The sequence below is a fragment of the Petromyzon marinus genome, chromosome 28 (genome assembly GCF_048934315.1).
Source record: "Petromyzon marinus isolate PM22_M1 ecotype Great Lakes invasive population chromosome 28, UKy_Petmar_22M1.pri1.0, whole genome shotgun sequence".
Classification (NCBI taxonomy): Eukaryota; Metazoa; Chordata; class Hyperoartia; order Petromyzontiformes; family Petromyzontidae; genus Petromyzon; species Petromyzon marinus.
This window is the reverse complement of record NC_133694.1, coordinates 3,049,639-3,067,966: the sequence shown is the minus strand read 5'-3', so window position 1 is coordinate 3,067,966 and position 18,328 is coordinate 3,049,639. Positions and strand designations below refer to the sequence as shown.

The following is an 18,328-nucleotide window of genomic DNA, read 5'->3' as shown; positions in this document are numbered from 1 at the left end:
ACAATTGCCGGCACGCGTTGCCGCTCGTTAAGATGATCAGCTCATCGTGGACGAAGATTGCTCTGCGATTAAGGGTGGTTGTGGGCGTGGGATAGCCTCGGCCCCCTCTCGCTACTTAAACCGCGGGGCACGTCCTCGTCTCCTGTATCACCCGCACTCAGGGTTGTGGGCCCTCTGGTCTACTGCTGTGGTTGTTCCTGCCTGTTCAGGTCCGTCTCTCTCGGTAGTCCGTGGTGCCGCCTGAGCTGTTGCGGCTACAACTGCAGAGAGGAGAGGCGGCGGCTGCTTTGTGGAACTCTCTCTCTCGACATGGGGATCGCGATGAAGACTGCTTTGCTTGCGCTGTGCAGGTATGAGCTGCTTCCGAGTTAAAGTCGGAACCGCCTTGGTGTTCCTGTTCCCCCGGCAATTGTTGTAAACGCCGATTCTTCTTTTTGTTTTGCCTCGTTCGTAAAATGAATTCGCCTGTCGATATTATTTCATTGAAATCTAGTGGCGTATTGTATTCGTGTGACGAGTTGTGCCTTTTTATACTCGTGGTCGTGCTTTACGCCGAGCCATACTCCACACTGCTGTACAGCTGCTCTGTATTTACGTCGCCTCAATCTCTCCGAGTACTTGGTGCGGTGTGTAAACCTTGCCACCTGGGAGACGAAGGCGGCCGGGCGTTGTGCTGGCCACCCACCCCTTTTGTGTGCCGCTCCTGTCATTTGGTGCTCTAGCAGTGCTTGCCCCAACAGTCTATTACGCCAATGCGGGAGGGGTGGGGGGGGGGCTTGTCTTTCGCAATGCGAGTGAACTAACTGTGGTCGCAGCCTCCTGCTATGGACCGAGGGCTCCTCTGCAGCTGGAGCAGGCAAAGGCCGCTATGAGCACTCCAAGCACACGCGCGCCCACGACGTCTGTGAGTATACCGACTCTGCAGCGGGCACCGCGGCGATGACTGTGATTGTACGGTACTTCGCTGTGCTACGTGCCGCAGGCATTGCTTTTTCTAATGCGAATATTTTGTTTACCGATGCATTTTCGTGTTTTTCCGCACCGCGAATATGAGAACCTGAAATATTACCATTTGTGGTACCGTAATTATCACGGGCGAATTATTTACTTGATACCAGAGGGGGCCTACGGCTCTGTAGCTGCACGTGTCTCTTAAGGATTGCTTCGTAACGCTGTTTAATAACATTGTTTATTAACGACGGTCCTTATTGGCATGTATTGCGGCTCTTAAAATTATTGACATGCTTGGGTAATTCGTGACAAATGACTTTGCCGATCCTCGAACGGAAACATCCCGTGCAAACATTTTTTTTAAATCGAATTTCTTCTTTAAAAAAATCCATGTCTACTATAGACGTTTTACCCCGCCCCCAATCACCGTGCCAAGATCTAGCGTGGTGCAATATGCTCCAACAACCTACACATAGTCCCTCATCCCCGGCAGCAAATTAACCGAGGGACTTGTGCACGGTGCCATGGCGTAGTGCCCTCCACCCGGGGAACGCTATCGCTGTCTGCTGCTCCGTCCCCTACGATCTGAAGCCTCGTGCGCTATCTGCGGCTCTTCCAGCTCTGCGCTGGGATCGCTCTGGCGACGCGACAGACCCAGACGCGCTCCTGTACTCGTACGGCGTGGGTCTCACCACCGTCAACTGCAGCAGCGCCTCCATGAGGGTGATTTCTTATTCTACTTGAGAGATGGCGCTTGGCAGCCGATGCTCGACTGTTTAATGAATTGGCACGCGTGCTCTGACCTCTTTGTAAAGATGATCCAATGGGGACTCTAAAACCGAGGGTGACGTCTTCTTAAGTGCCGCTTGGCAGCTAATGCTGCACGCCGTTTATGTAATAGCTCTAAGTCCTATAACGGTCCAGCGTCAATTGAACTGAAAGTTGCGGTGGTGCTTTCTTGGAACTTTGAAATAATTAAATTGTCCAGAATGAGACCTTATAATTGTCTTGATGGACTGCTTGTTGTCAACCAATCCTAATATTGTACACTTGCAGAAGCCTATGGCTGCCTTAAATGGGAATGTTTACAAGTTGCATTTTCTTGTGGCAAGACTGCTGTTCTGACAGCGTTGGTGTATTTATTCGTTTTCCTAAATTCAACTTATCCCACTGACTTACTTAAACTCTCACTGTTTTACCCTTACGCTAAGTGAAATTCACATTTGCTTAAAGTATTTCGAGCTTGCTGCAATTAAATTTTAGCTTTTTTTATTTGAATTTGTTCTAATTGCTCACCTCGGCAAAATATGTAAATCTCCTATAGTCCTTTTCAATGTTCTAGTCCCCATCGCTCCTGGAGTCTATTGGGTTTTAATAGTGCCTTTTTTGTGGAGACGGTGTGGGTGTGCAGTAGCAAGCGCCATAGTGATGCCATGCTGTTAGCAAGCACAAACGAATGGTGGTGGCCTTTAACAGTTTTGTATGCCTTTTCTTTTTAAGGTGGCAGTTTCGAGGATTCTACCAGACTTCTCTGCTCTCGGTGTGGTAACTAAACGCACCTTCACTGAACTATTGACATCGTCGACTGGTTAAAACACTGCGCACAGGTCGCGTTGTAGAGCGCGCCGTGTGGCATGAATCTCTCTCGGCCCATCTTTCCTCTTAATAGGGCCCCCCGAGTTAAAGTTCAACCCATCTGCTCCGGACTAATAGCTGGAGTATCAGTTTGAGTTGTCTTTTTACTGTACTAATCGTCGGTTCAGTGTGTCTACTAATCTGACGCTAAGATGGGGGGGGGGGGGGGAGGGGCGGGTGTTAAGCTTGAAGTCGATCTGGATGGAGGATGGTGGGTAGTGGTTAATCACGTCGTTGACATTCGTTGTCTCGCTAGGTGGCTTGTGGTGGCGGTCTTTTGGAGGCAAGGTTTTTTTTTTTTTTGGGGGGGGGGGGGGGGGGGCAGAAATTTACGACGTTGGTTGAAACTTTTGAAATCTTAAAGCAACTTCGTTTGGTAAGAAGATCGTCCCAACTCTGCTTGGACCCACGGAGCTTATTCACAAAAGGAGTGGCCATCTCCAAAGGGTTATTGGTTATAGATGTTGAGTCTGGGACCTAAACCCTATCCCTCAAGCCTATATATAAGCCACCGACTCTACAATTTTATCATGGTTGGTTGTGTATGCTGCGAAAGAAGTTTGTCATGCATACCCACCTCGCTTTCCCCATTCCCACACAGCTGCACGCCAAAGAGCCCATGTCGTGGTACCTGGACATTGACAACGGCACAGCGCAGTGGAGCATTCCCGTGGCAGATGCGAGCCAGGCCGGCTACACGTTTGAGTCTCAGCAGCTGACCCTGTCGGTAGCGGCGCTGTACACGGCAAGCGGGGTGTTCTACTCCCAGGTGAGTCCACCCTTGCCCTCTCGTGACCTCGTGTCTCCAGAGACACGGACCAGGCAGTGTCTGGGATTTGGGTGAGACTGCCTTTATTTCGGACCCTGCTTCTGGCTTTGCAAGGTTTTGCCTAAGTTTGCTCTTGAACGTGCACAATTTGCTGTGATCTGCATCGCGAGCATCGTAACGTTGTGGCGTTGCGGTCTCCCGTGCGTCGCGAGGTAGTGGTGCAGTCATCGGCGTGGCCTCCGTGTGTGCAGTTGGACAACACGTCCCTCTACTTCCTGGACCTGCGGATGCGCTATGGCCCCACCACCACGGTCATCTACTTCCTCACGCCCATGCTGTGCCTGGTGCCAAGTGAGGGCCCCATGCTTGCGTGTCCTAGTGGTGATGTGGGGCATGAATGAACGTGGCTAAAAAGCGACCTTGAAGCGGTGCAGACGTGTCGATTCTTTGTGCAGCCGAAACTTTCAATCCGCTTTTTCTGCACCTAAGCAGAATTTTAAACGATTTTAATTGACCCAAACGTTTCCAGAGGCTGGGACGCTACTCCGATTTTAAGCCATTGGGTCGCTTTCCCGTTTCTGCTGCGACACTGCCATCTGATCCCATTCACTGTTATCGTCACACATTTTACGGTTGTGCTGCTTTGTAACATCTCAATACATTTACCTAACACTAACTCTTTGTCCGTGCTATCGCTACCTGTCCAGGCTACCTGCAGTGCAACGACACGAGCCTGGTGGTGACGGTGCCGCCACTGCCCGGCCCCCTGAATGCGGTGAAGGTGGGCACCACCCCTGTGTACCCGGGCCCGTCCTCCGTGCCGGGGGTCGAGGTGCGGCTGGAGAACAGCGGCGGCCTCTGGGGGTTCGTGCTCTCGCTGCGTCGCACGTCGCCGCTCGTCAGCGTGGAGGTGAGGGAGGAGGTGCAGGAGCGGTGGGCTCTTGTGTGGAGGGATGGGGGGGGTGCTGAACTCATGCGCGGTAGTGGGTAGACCAGGCTACCTGCAATTTCATTCCCAGCCATAGCTAATATGACGCAAGTATCTGAACTAGTCCTGGGCTGTTCCCGTAGGGTCCACCCTACACCTTTTTTATAAATGAAATCCCTAATGCACATTTTTATCTCCAAATAAACGCCGCACCATGGCGACAGACATGGCCAGTGGTGTGCTCATTGGTGGTGCACTGCCTGCCTCCCCATTCCCTCCCTTGCGGCTGCTCCTTCCCTCGCCTGGACCAGGCGTGTCCCATGGGCCAGTCGAGCGGCGTGCGTCACTTCGCCAACATGTTCATGACCTTCACACACGCCTCGCGGCCACTTAACTTCCCACTGCTGCTGCGCTGTCCGTGTGTCGCCGTGCAGGACGACATCAGCGGTGAGTGAATTTCGCCGGTAGGCACCCAGAGCTGAGGTTTTTGAAGCCAGATGTGAGTACCCTTGGTGGTTGTCCCTGATGGTCACGTGCCAGGGTGGCATTTGAGTTGTTTTATTGGTGGATTGCCAAGTGGCGTGAATTTTTGGTCTCAGCCTGGTCACCAATGACTAAACATGCCCATTACACTAAATTCTGTAACTGAATATTGACCAAGATCCATCTCCCAATTGTATTAATGTTGGTTAGACGGAGATTGGTACATCCTGTGCTTTTAACCATGTACAATACACCGTACCGTTCGATACCAAAGTCGCATAGTTGGCAGTGCCAGGGTATGTCTGGAATTTTAACTGGCCTTGTATCACAATTTCCCTAATATAAAATACATCGTTCTGTTTCCAAATCTTCATGGTTCCTAACCTGGGTCGGTTGTCTTCTCCCCCGGTTTTTTGTAATAGATCCTGTTCTAACAGCACTAGCACCAATTGTATCTCATAACTTGCGGGAGGGTTGGAGGCTTCCCGGTGTGACCAGCTTTTCTGCGCGCAGCCGTCTGCAACGGCAGCTTCTTGCTCGCCGTATTCGGGCCCCTGTACGGCCCCCCGCCGACCATCGCGGTGCTGACCGTCGGGACCGTGTCCCTGCTGGACTCCACCACCCTGGATCCCGCTCTCTACCGCTACAGCGTCGATCTGATGCCCAACGGCTCCTACTACCTCACCGTGTCTGCCTACCGCACCGCGCCTGGCGTTGTAGTGCAGGTGCGTGGCACTGTGCTCGCCCGGATTTTGGCACGGCTGGCTGCGTACGGTGCAGCAAAAGTTCATGCGTGCCTCCGGCCGACACGTCCACTCTCTATCAACAGCCTCTAGGCAAAGTGGTTCTTAACCTGGAGTGCATGCACATTCTAGGGTAATCCGTGTACCCCCTTCTGAGAACCAAAGTGGGGTTGGTGCAGGCTGCAGAAAAGCACAAACACTGCTCTAGGCTGCATGGAGAATATTTGTTTAACTTTCTGAATTCGCCTCTTTCGCTCTCTTCCATTGTGGTGTGGCACTGGCAGTCTCAGGAACCCGGCCGCCGCCTCTACTCTGCGCTGTTCCGCACCGTGGTGGTTGACGGCTTGGGGCTCCGCCACGACTACAGTGTGGAGGCATCGTGCCACATGCCCTACACGCGTGAGTCATCGACACGTGCTGTCTAATATGGTCGATGGTCACCTTTTTTTAAGTCTGCAACATGCACGTTTTTGGGGATTTTTGTTTCTACATTTTCCCCAATGCACACGGTTCATGTTTTACACGCCTTAGGCGTTTCATTCTCCCAGGTGAGGATTTGTCTGGTTGTGTACCTCCTGGACATTTGGTTCAAGGAAAGCTCGTTCTTTTCACACCTCGCTGACTATGCAACCTGTGTACGTGTCGCGTGCATCAGCATCTGGTGTGGTGTCGTGCGGGCCGTCGTGGTTCGCCGTCACGCTGCAGCTCGCCGAGGTGCGAGACTTCACGCTGTTCGTGTCGGGAGTTCACGTGTCGGACCTGCTCGACCAGGGCTACAGCCTGACCAACTCCACCTCGGAGCTGCGCCTGCAGGTGGACTTCACGGCGCTCTACGTGGTGGTCAAGGTGACTTCTGACATGACCCATCCCCGCCACCTTCATTGACGTGTGCCCACATGGCATCTCCTATAACTGAAGCGGTCAAACGCTTGATCGACGCTCATCTGCCGGCAGTCAATTACCATCTACTTTTCCTAATTGCTACTGCCTACCATGGCCACTATTCCCTCGCACTTCGCTTTTAAGTCTCTGCTCTGAGTTTGTCTACCAGGCTGGCCGTTATCGTCTATTCTTTATTCACGCACGACAGTTAAAAACACGACCTTTAAAGCTTCACTCGTGCAGAGCAACTTTCTTTCGTCCAATTTTCTTCACAAAATGAATTTTCTTGACATTGTGCTGAACGTTTTGATCCGTTACCTATATTTGCTTCGTCCAAACTTGGCAAAACCTTGCAGCACCACCTGTAGCAACTCCAAGCTTAACCATGTACAAACTGAGCATCTAAGCCCTTTAACTTTTATTTGTTTAACAATTCCATTAATCGTCCTGGAATTGACATCACAGACTCTGCCGGACGGCTCGACGGAGAGGTCGCTACTGCTCACGCTGAGTAACTCCCTTGGAGCCGTGGAGGCGTACACCCTGGTGTGCACCACCAACACCGCAGGCAAGTCGCGTCCGGCGTTCCCCAGAGAACGCGCGTGAGCGCTATCTGCGTGCGCCGAATTGCAGAATGATTTGAAGCTCTGCCCTCCACTTTTGGAACTTGTGAGACGTCCTCTTGTGGACAGCAGTGGAAAGAAAGCTCTGCTCGTTTCTACTGAACCAGTTGGGTCAAGACCGAGTCAATCGAAACGTAAAGATTTCGGCCCACGTGTGCGATTTCTCATCCTGGACCCCCACTGCCTCCTGCTTCTGTGGTCTCCGTGGTGGCAGAGTGCTCTACGGACGGGCAGATGACGTTCGAGGTCTACGCGAGCAGCACGCGGCCCCCGCTGGAGCTGGCCACCGTGCACGTGCGTGACCCCGCCTGCCTGCCCGTCGTGGTGACCGCAGAGAAGGCCGTGTTCGTCGTCCCCCTGGACGCGTGCGGCACCACTCAGCAGGTGGGGGCGCGCGGTGTCTGTTTAACACTTTCTGTGCTTTGTAACTGGTGCACTCTTTGACGGATATTGGTAGGAGTGGCAGTCTTTCTCGTACTAACGGCTGTCGTACTCGACTTCGTAGCTAAATTATGGAACCGTATGATGCAGTTGGGTGTAGTTTTATTTTTGCAAACTGCTCTGAACATTGGCTCGCCATTCACTCCCCCTTGTGGTTATGAGGTGGCAGCTACAGATGCCATTTACCAGGTGAGCTTGTTTAACCACTCCATGTGACATTTGGATGACGCAAGTCGTCGTAACCCGTACATGCAGGGCGCTTAACTGCAAGAAGCCGTACAGCAAGTGTGTTTTACAGGGCAGTGCACATGCGGTTTTCCAGATGGTGGACGGCAAGCTGGTGTACGAGAACGAGGCCGTGTCTCTGATGCGCGACTCCATCCACGTGATCATCTCCCGCAGCAGCGAGTACAGGTGCCCGCCGCACGCTGCTAGAAACCACGTGGTGGCAGCTCTACCCACGACGGAGGCTGTGAGCTGCACTGATGGTGGCGGAAATGCAACTGGACAAACACCAATGCCTGTCTGCACATTTGAAAAATGTTTATTTATTGAACCATTTTGGCAGACGGCTACGCGTGTGATTGCCCCCTCGTAAACGCGTCCACGCGAGACTTGGATAAATAATCTGCGTCAAACCAAACTTTGCCCCATTCTGCTCCCTGCCAGAATGAAGATCACCTGCGAGTTCTCTGGAGACGACTTGCTGATGCTGGGCGTGACCGTTCCCACGCTGTCTCCACCCAGCCCTGCGAACGGCGCCGGGCCCCTGGTTATCGAGCTCACCATGTTTCCTGGTGAGCACTCGCTCCACGTTCGTTCGATGGCATCTTTCCCCCCCCCCCCCATCTACAGCAAGGCCTAGGCAATAATGAGGTATGTATCGGAGTAACCACCACGGTCACAGCCTTAGTTTACTGTGCACCATTCCATAGAACAGTCTAGGTACATGGGCAGCTTGTGCTGATAGATTTGAAATCTTAAAAAATTAGCCTTCTTAACCAATTTTCGGGCATCGGTTCAAGCAACTACCATAACGTTTTGAGATTGCTGCGTGGACAAATTCGATGCGGTTTTAACTTTTCTTTCCCCTCCCAGATGTTGACTACATCGCTCCCTATGTCACCGCTGACTACCCGCTTGTGCGCTTCCTCAGGGAGCCGCTGTTCGTCCAGGTAATGACCCCCCCCCCCCCCCCCAAAGATCTCAATCGTGATGCATGGAACCCAAAATTCTTGTTTGGAACTGCTAATGCTACGTAATAGGTTATTATATTGCCACTTGTGTTAATACGTCCTGGCCTATTAATCCACTTCATGGTCTCAAAGTTTATTTGCATGGCACCTTTTCACATGACCCCATCCAACGAGCAGTACAACCCGTTGGAATGGCCACTTCCTTAACCCTTTATACCATGGCCCTTACAACGGTTACATATGTCCTCCATACAGTTAAAGGTTAGTTTGACCTGAAACGTTTATAAAGTTAACACGTTACCAAAAGTGAAATTTGCGGCATAACTGGTGACCTGCCTTAGCCCGAAGAGCACTCTACACACGGACCCACAAGGCCACCATTTCAACGATGGCTGCAGGAGTCTTGGCCCCTCTTGACCCGCAATGCAACTGTCTCCACCCGGGCTGTGGACCTGGCCGCGTGCAGGTGCAGCTACTGGCGCACCCCGACCCCGTGCTGGAGCTGCGTCTCGCCGACTGCTGGGCCACGTCTCAGCCCGACCCCAACTCCCTGCCCCAGTGGGACCTCCTCGTGTCCGGGTGCGCCCCCTTGTGAACGCTGGCGGCTACTGCTGCTGTGCGGCTTGCCACGTGTGCTATTGCTGCGCTCGTACACGATGCGTAGATTATCTATAGCATGCGCCTGTTGCTGCTGTAAAATCTAATGCGGAATGTGTCGCGCCATCTGAACCTGGTCCCTCTGCTTTCACCATATGCACTGACCAGTGAAATATGGACAGGGAAACCATTCAATGTCCAACAGGAGGGTTTAATCTGCCAGTGGCTTAAACGACTGCGTGGCATATTGGTGCGTTTAGACGCTCAAAATGTATTCTATTCGAGATAACATCGTGCTCGAAATACATCCATCGCGTCTTGGTCCCTATTTTTTCAATGCCCCACGCGTGTCCCTCTGGCTGAGTGCCTCTCCTCTGGCCGCTGGGTAGGTGCCCGTTCTCCGGCGACAACTACCTGAGCACCATCCACACCGTGAGCCCCGCCTCGGTGCCACTGCACCTGAGGTTCAAGCGCTTCGAGGTGAAGACGTTCGTGTTCGCCGACCCAGCGCCGCTCGGAGCCCTGCGCGATACGGTACGGCCCTTGATGCACGCCACTCCTAATGGTAGTGCCCTCCTAACGGGATTAGGGGGGAGAGGGGGCACCAACTCGCAAAGGGGATCCAATATAAATCAACTTTAACATGGAGTTGTAGTTTTTTTATGGGACTTGCCCGACAGAACTTATCACACTGAAGGGTCGCCCCGTACCTATACCCAAGTTGGCACGAGGACCTTTCCGAATTTTAACTCCTTTTTTAGGAACAGCAGTGTTGACTTGCATACTGCCAACCAACTTTAGTCCTGCATGTGCATCGTTTATCCTCATTGTCGCTCCTCAGCTCTACTTCCACTGCAGTGCCACGGTGTGCGACTCCAACTCGGCCGATTTGCCGCAGTGCGGACCTAGCAGCTGCTCCCCGTCGACGCGACGTGCCCGTAAGTTACCCTCGGCAGTGAAACGTTTCTTCTTTTTACGACGCCCCCCCACCCCCCCCCCCCCCCCCCATTTATCCACACCTTGCAATTTTTCAACTGCTCTGCAGCAGCCAATGCAAGTGCTGTGCCAAATTATTTGCACAAACCATCTCAAAGTTAGATTGAACCCAAAAGCCGAGTTCTTGCGGAAGCATCCCTAGGCAGGGGCCTTGATCCACGGTGAGTTTTCAGAAGCCTGGTAAATTATCATTGCGCTTTATAAAATGTGCTTATGTACCCTTGCCACTTTCGCCCACGGACCCAAATTCGTCACGGGTGCTGCAACTAAATCTCTGCAAACTAAATCCTTATTGACCCCAGGTAAGCTGTCCTTACCAAAATATCTAATTCTAATGCCTTGTTTACACGAACATTCTAGTGCCACATTTTAAAGGATACTCCAATGTTGCCAAGAGGGTGGTGCAATGGTGTATTGGGGGAACTTTAAATATTGTACTTATTTTCCCCAACTTCTCCCCAGGTGAAGATGGGACACGTGCTGCCACGGACGAACTGACGCACATTGCCAGCCTGGCCGGCCCCATTATGTTCTCGGATGACGTTCACACAAAGTCTAGTCTGTCAGTCTCTGCAGGTGCGTCTGCTACCCTAGGATTTGGCACGGGTGTGATTCTCTACCGTAAAGCTGCTAAAATGAAGTGGTGCTTTTTGGGTGGCAGCGGTTTTTTTAATGGGTCTCAACCCGTTTATTTTTATCGTGGGGGGGGGGGGGGGGAGAGAAAGGGTTGTACCGTATTTCCAATGGTTTATTTCTCCTTTAATATTTTTTGACCCTGCATCAATGGTGAAAGCGAGCCGCATTATCGATGTGGTGTTCCGGGTGCTTTGTTTTCTCCTCTCCCAGAAGGTGGCGTGTGGCCCACATGGTTCGTGGGGCTCGTGGCTACCGCCTGCTCCATCCTCGCCCTCTCCATCGCTGTGGCGTTGGTGGCCAAGCTGCTCCGCCGTGGCCACCAGGGCACATGGAGGGCAGCAGCCATGCGCGGCTGAACGCGGCGATGGTCGCGGTGGCGAATGCGGCACAGCCACCACCTGCGGCGTGCACTTGAAACAAACATGATTGGCATCACGGCTTGTACCCGATGCGAGAAATAAAGATGTTGTGGACCTTAATCCCGTCTGGTGACCATGTGGTGCTGCGTCAGTCGTGGGGTTCCTGGCAGTGGGTTGCGGTGAGATAACTGAACTGGTAAAGTAAGTAAATAATCAATACCTTTTTCCCCTCGAGTGCATTTTTAGGTTCTAATCAAGAGGACGAGTACTATCGCCTTAACAGCCTCTTTGAACGCCTAACATACTGCCCAACCTTGCATATGCATCTTCCGTTGGCACTTCAATTTAACTTCAACTGAGCTTCCTCCAAATAAAGTGGTCATCCCATTTTTAAAAACGGATAACTGACGTTGAGAACGACATCGGAGTGGCTACTTGTAAAATGGCACGTGGTGTAACATCAACACCGAAGAGACACTTGACACCCATGTCGCCTTATTCGAGTGATTTATAAACGCTGACTCCAACCACCAGTAGACCTCCACGTGACCAGTACATTTTGGTTGGGGATCTCGCAACCAATACCTGGGCACAGTAAGATGACGTGTTTGTGCTACCTGAATGAAATTCAAAGCAATTCTCCAGAAATGACAACATTTAATTTGGCCGTGAAAAGCCTTGGACCACCGAGGTGCGTTATTGGTCCCAGATGTGAAGGATACGTGGTCTGGGACTCGTGTCAGGTGCAGAGTTGACAAATTTAGAACTACCACGTGGCCCAAAACCAACATGGTTTGTATAAACTTGCTTTCGTGACAGCAATAATTACTGTGGTAATTTTGATTAAAAGCTTTCGTGACTGCAGTAATTCATATTCTTAGTTCTTTCGGTGAAGTCACGTTGAAGGGGAAACAATAAAATAATAAAACATATAAACGATAAAAATTCTCACGACGTTTCGACCATAACAAACGGTCGTCATCAGGTGTCGGCCGTTTGTGTTATGGTCGAAACGTCGTGAGAATTTTTATTGTTATATATATTTTATTGTTTTGTTTCCCTTCAACGTGACTACCGAAAGAACTAAGAATATACTATGCGGTTCTTTCGGAAAGTCGGGTAGAAATAAAATGTATTATATTTGTCTACGTGACTTCACTGAAAGAACCCAAGTGTTGGTTTGTATAGACGACGAAATCCTACACCTCACGTAAACTTGTTTTAAATGTGTTATCAATGGCTCCATGGTTTACCGTGTCGTCCAACTTCATTTTATGTTCTCGCTTGCCTCTGCTATGAAGAAGGGGCATTTGCCCAGAATGACACGTTTAGGTTTTAAATGTTAAGGACCAGTGTTTAATGAGTTGACTGCTTGGTGCAACGTGGCATCGCCGATTAATTACTTTGATTAATGGGGGGTTGGGGGGCGTCCGTGGCCGTGTTGGTCATGGCAATGCGATGACACGGCCATTGCCACCCCGGCATTCAAATGACGGCGAACAAGAATTTGCTACGCGCGAATATTTAAAAACGGCACCGACGCCGAGCAATAGCATGGACCTTACATCCTCCAACCAAAATAAAATCATCTCATCCTCTCCCAATGCCCATCGCCCCGCCCCCCCCCACCCACGCCATCTCTGAACGTTCGCGCCTCCTTTGCCCTTGTCCTGACGGTCGCTGTTGACGTTATTTTCGACGTTGAACTCCGTCATCGAGCCGGCTCACGTTCCCGTTCGGTGCGGTGACGTCGCCGTTGCCGCCACTTGGAAGTAACAGCCGCCCTCTCGATGCCTATCAGCGGGGGGGGGAGGTGGTGGTGGAGAAAAAAACCCCCAAAAATTGACATCAGGGCACCCCCGCTGCTCCAGTTGATATCGGTGTCGCCGGCAGGACATTTTGCAGAGTTGTGGAATTAATGGGTCGTGACGTCGCCCGCGCGCGCGTGTGCGCATAGCGTGTGGAGCGGTGGCGCAGTGGTTGGCGTGCTGCACGACGCACCCGGCGCCCCGAGTTCGATATCCCGCTCGCGGCCAACACCAGCCTCGAGTATCTGGTGTGGTGTGTAAAGGTCGTCACTGGGGGAGACAAAAGCGGTCGGGCGTGGTGTTAGCCACCCACCCCCGTTCAAGTACTGTGCCCGCCTTCATAAGTGCTCACTCACAGCACTTGCCCCATAAGTCCGTATAGGCTACACGGGGGATCTTTGTCGTCCGTGTCGCATACGCAGGGTGTGCATGAACGTGTCCGGATTAGATGTCACCATTCCACATTATTATGGTCGGGATCAGTTATTCTCGTTCGAAAAACACCACTGTTATTGACTTGCAGGGGTGATACAATTAATCCCCATCGCTTTTAATGAATTTTATATTCAATAGTCATTTCTTTTTTACGTGTTGGTGAATAGTAAACAAATTCATAGCATATTCTTGGCTCTTTCGGTAAAGTCACGTTGAAGGGAAACAATAAAATAATATTGTTTCCCTTCAACGTGACTTTACCGAAAGAGCTAAGAATATGAATTACTGCAGTCACGAAAGCTTTAAATCAAAATTTAAAATATAAAATTCATAGCAGTCAAATGTTCTTGTTTATAACGAGAGGAGGCTGGACAGTTTATACTGTTCATAGTGGTGGGTCAATACGTTTTGGTAAATAATACATTGTAAAGGAGAATGGAAAACATTCTTAAATTCTATCCGCATCATTATCCATGCATCCCAAACTGTGGACCGTATCGTAAACCCACAGTGGCCTGCGCTTGTACAACAGCAGAAGAGCAGGTGGAGGAACAGCGACACGACACGAGATCTCTCTCTGCGGAAGCCCTCCCTCGTCGTGGACAGCAGCAGCAGAAGACCTCGACAATGGCGTCGAGCTCGTGTATATGACGCTGCTGCCGTTAGGGGCCGTCCATAAATGACGTCACACGATTTTGGACGATTTTTGACCCCCCCCCCCCTCATCACACAGCGTCACAAAAAGTCAGACCCCCCCCCTCAAATATGACGTCACAAAGCTCTGCCCCCCCCCCCCCAAAAAAATAAAACATGCTTCAAATCGCTTTAAATTATTGTCCTTGTAGTGCGTATTTAATGTGCCGCTGCACTCTGATGTTGTAGGAGAAAACATTTATTAAAAAGTCTATTTAATGAAGTAGAACGTGTTGTCTAGATGTGACGTCACATTTCTCAAACCCCCCTCCCCCCTCGTCACACATCGTCACAAATGTCTGACCCCCCCCCCCCCAGGTGCGTGACGTCATTTATGGACGGCCCCTTACGCTCAAGAAAAGAATAGAATGACATAAAAAGTGGAGCGGATTAGCTCGTTGAGTGATCAAATTAATAATGTTAATTCGATATAGGAACCCCGATTCATTTTTCAGTATTTATATTGAAAAAAATTGTCTTACCTTAAAGCGTGGAGTGTTTTGTCATTGAGGTGGCTGGGTGACGACGGGAATTTCATCATCCGAATATTTATTTATATTGGAGGAATCCGATTAGCTATACGTACATCTCTTTTTTTTACAGATGTCCAGTAGGTTTTCACAGATGTTCATAATTTACACTCGCCCCTTAGAGTTTAGCCGGTACCGCTGAGATCCTGGGTTCAAATTCTGGGTTTCGGCCAACGGTGATTAAACCGTGTTTTGAAATGCCACAAGTTCATGGCCTCAGCTTTTAAACAAACAAACAAAACCATATTATTCGTTATTCGTGTTATTTGATACATTCCATCAATGTGGACTAAAAAAAAAATTCAGTTTTATTGTCACGTGACAAACAACATACACACGGCTGGACATGTGAGAACACATTGATGGCCAGCACATTTTTGAATAACAGGAAAGCCGTGGATGGATATAGCAAAGGCTAACAGGAAAGTGTTGCTGATTTGCTTTAATATACAGTGTATACACAAACAATGAATCAAGTGATACATTGTGGTCAGTGATTCTCTGTGTCAGTACTTATTTCGCTGGCTACACGTGTGAGATGGCGGTAGTGATTTTTAGGAACGCGCTGATTACACCCCTTTCTAGGAATTTAATGTCCCGAAACTCAACGAGTGGAATCGCGATACTCCAACAACTGAACCAGCGATCTAATTTCCACCGCGTCCGTTCCAAGCTTGCCCAGAAATAGTTTTCCGCGCTCGGCACACCACATCCACGATTTTGCGATGCACACTCAGTGTACCAGCGATTCCGGGAAACAATTCAGCGAGAAATTAATAATATAAAAATGATGAGATATTAATAATTTATACCTGCGCTGAACCACAATTTGCATGCGATTACAGTGGGCAGGCAAGGTTGGCTATGTGGATATTGCAAGATGGGTACTTTGTTTACATGCCCTTATCATATTCTTGGTTCTTTCGGTAAAGTCACGTAGATAGAAAATAGAAATGAAAATAAATTAAATTAAATAAAAAAGACTTTATCGAAGGAACCAAGAATATGAATTCCTGCAGTCACGAAAGTTGTAAGTATCAATGTCCTTGTCAATCCACTGCTGGATGACGCCCCTCTCCCCACGCCCCGCCTCCACACGCAAAAATAATTGTGCACACAATTATGAACCTAAAGATGTATTGATAATATCTTGAGGTTCATAACATCATTCTGTCGTAATATACAGGGAGATCCATTTATAGGTACCCCCACTGATTTCGAACGGCCCTCTTCTCAATTGCATGGTTCAAGCGAATCATCGTGGCTAGGTTGAACACGGTGAACAGAATGAATCGGGAGAGTGTTTATAAACGGATCGCCTGCATGTTACGGCATACCGTTACACAAATCACATCCAAATGGTATGGTTGCGTTTAAATGTAGACTGATTGGCCAGACACAACCTGCACGCACGAGACGGGGGGAGTCAACTTGGCCATGCTTGCGAAACGCACGCGAAAATTCTGCTCATTGTATTACAAAAAAAAACGTACAAAAATAACGACTACTAGATGCGAGAGTCAATCCTCGAATCGCAGGACACCCCGAAATCTAGGCGATCCATCTAATCGCGAGATTGGCAAGCCACTGCGCGTCTATTAAACGATGACATTCTCGTAGTGTCCGGGCAACGCAGCGGTATTCGTTTCAAAATTAATGTCACAATTGTTTTCCTTTCCGCTGAATGAGCGGCTTCTGGGCTAGGCCATCGAATAAGGAGGGTGGCTACCGCATCGCGCGCTTTCAGATGCGCTTCTGCGGCCGTCTGGAACGTTCTTCTTCCTTCCGATCTTCGGAAGCCACTGGAGCCGTGCACTTTTAAATCATCGTCGAGATTGAAAATGTATTTCTTTGGAACCGATTTTCGTGCTTAGTGTGTTGTCCCTCGCCCGAACCTCCGATTAGCACCGTTGGTTACGTACGGTGCGAAAGAAGTTCAACATGCGCTCATCAAGATACTGGACCACCCCCACCCCACCCCTTACCGCTCTGAGCCAGTGCTGGAAATTCTACGTTCCTATGTTGGGGGGGGCGAGTCTCTACATAGGACAACCACTGTTAACCTCCTGACAAAGTGGCACCCATTTTATCGACCCCAGTATGATGATGGGCTGACTTAACCGCCCACCCCGCTTCTCAATCAGGATTTGAAACTCGCAACCTTGTGATTGCGATCGGCTCGCTGTCACCGCTAGCGTGGCCAGGCGGGGTGGGTATAGGTTTAACACCCGTGTTCATTGCAAAGCCCCCCTTCGATGCCGGTTTAACGATATTAAGATTTTGGCACCGGGTCAATCAGTGCTCTGTGCGGACGGTGCCTTTTGGCAGGCGGTCAAGTTGACATCACGCAGCTATAAAAACTCGGGGAAATTTGCGCGGCCTGTCAGCAGTTCGTGGTCGTTATCCAATCACGGAATTTGTATTAACAGAGCGGTTGCTGCGCGCTTACGATTCCCACTCGATGCGTGCGGGTCTGAGCTGATGATGTCAGTACGTCGGTAGGGATTATAGCTGGGCTCCCAGTCGTGAGATCATCGGTTCAAATCCTGGTCAGGATTGACGTGGCCCATCAATCATAGCCGTGTAACGCACAAAGTGTGTACTCACACACACATTGACAAAGATACCGGCCTGTATCCGATGGGCTGCGCTGCTAATACAACGCACACGGTCCGTCGGGCGAAATAAAATAAAAACGAACACAAAGTTGTTTCTGTTGCCGAGGACATTCCCCGGAACTTGTCGCCTTTCCCAATGAACGACATTTTGCCACCCCAATTACGCACCTATCACAAATAATAATACATTTTAAAAAAATCTTGAATTTATAATGTACGCGTTACGTAGAGCGCAGTCTTTCAGCCAAGGGCGCCCTCCCTCATGGGCAGCTTTGTCTATCGCCACTGATGCGAGCTGGGTCTCGGCCTGCCTGCCACCCGGGGTTCCTATCACAGCGCCCGCGCGCTGGACCACTTTTGCCATCGCTCTACCAAAACGCTTGCGTAGTCGGCAGGATTCGAACCTGCGCGGGGAGACCCCAATGGATTTCTAGTCCATCGCCTTAACCGCTCGGCCACGACTACCTAGAGCGAGGTGTGGTAACCGGCTCAGACTCCCATTGGTCACTGGTGAAATCAGCATTGGAACTCTGGATCGCACATACGCACGAGACACCTGTATCAACTCACGCTCCAAGTTCATCGGTGGGTTGTCATTCCAGCGAGAGTGTGGATCGATTCAAGAATCAATTGCGTGTTGTCTGGTGTAACCGTCTCTCGCGTTGTTTCTCGTTTGTCCAGTTTCACTTGTATTTTTGTTATCGAAATAGTTGAACCTCATAATCCGTTTGAGATGGAACATTTCATTTTGCTAAATTAAACAAATTACTTGGTGATTCTGCGTCAGCAGTGGTTGCGCAAGCACAAGCTACCAAAAACAACCCCAACGCATTCGTCAATAACACCGTGGCCTTAAAAGTAATATATATAAAATAGGTCACGTTTCAGACAAAAGGCCCTTCCTCATATCAAACACGTGTCTGGCAATGACCCTTATAATTCAAATATTTTCTCGGGACAATCCCTTCGTCATGTGCTATGAAAAAGGCATATCGGCCATAGTGT

At 50.1% G+C, this 18,328-nt stretch overlaps 1 protein-coding gene and 1 non-coding gene across 3 annotated transcripts; one reads left to right on the top strand and one right to left on the bottom strand.

Annotated features, from left to right (window-relative positions):
• The first annotated feature begins 87 nt into the window (after nucleotides 1-87).
• On the top strand, nucleotides 88-11,359 carry LOC116946906 (zona pellucida sperm-binding protein 2-like). Of its 2 annotated transcripts, none has more exons than XM_032962165.2 (21): nucleotides 88-350; nucleotides 816-904; nucleotides 1,571-1,674; nucleotides 2,452-2,496; nucleotides 3,188-3,355; nucleotides 3,607-3,706; nucleotides 4,063-4,265; nucleotides 4,595-4,730; nucleotides 5,280-5,491; nucleotides 5,794-5,908; nucleotides 6,165-6,355; nucleotides 6,857-6,959; nucleotides 7,229-7,398; nucleotides 7,778-7,869; nucleotides 8,125-8,252; nucleotides 8,554-8,630; nucleotides 9,118-9,230; nucleotides 9,638-9,782; nucleotides 10,090-10,186; nucleotides 10,707-10,820; nucleotides 11,094-11,359. In XM_032962165.2, the coding sequence occupies exons 1-21, from the start codon at nucleotides 310-312 to the stop codon at nucleotides 11,234-11,236; spliced, it is 2,586 nt and encodes an 861-aa protein (XP_032818056.2). In that variant the 5' UTR covers nucleotides 88-309; the 3' UTR covers nucleotides 11,237-11,359. The 2 variants fall into 2 exon arrangements, with proteins under 2 accessions (XP_032818056.2, XP_032818055.2); XM_032962164.2 differs by having other exon boundaries at nucleotides 89-350; nucleotides 11,091-11,359.
• Nucleotides 11,360-17,706: 6,347 nt separating this feature from the next.
• On the bottom strand, nucleotides 17,707-17,788 carry TRNAS-AGA (transfer RNA serine (anticodon AGA)). Its single transcript has one exon. It is a non-coding gene; the product is annotated as a tRNA-Ser (tRNA).
• Nucleotides 17,789-18,328: the final 540 nt, after the last annotated feature.

Bases quoted from the DNA above. Each gene is read 5' to 3' on its own strand.
- LOC116946906 (XM_032962164.2), top strand. From the start codon at position 310: ATGGGGATCGCGATGAAGACTGCTTTGCTTGCGCTGTGCAG. The intron at 4,266-4,594 runs GTGAGGGAGGAG...CGCCTGGACCAG, and splicing joins CGCCGCTCGTCAGCGTGGAG to GCGTGTCCCATGGGCCAGTC. The intron at 7,870-8,124 runs GTGCCCGCCGCA...GCTCCCTGCCAG, and splicing joins TCCCGCAGCAGCGAGTACAG to AATGAAGATCACCTGCGAGT.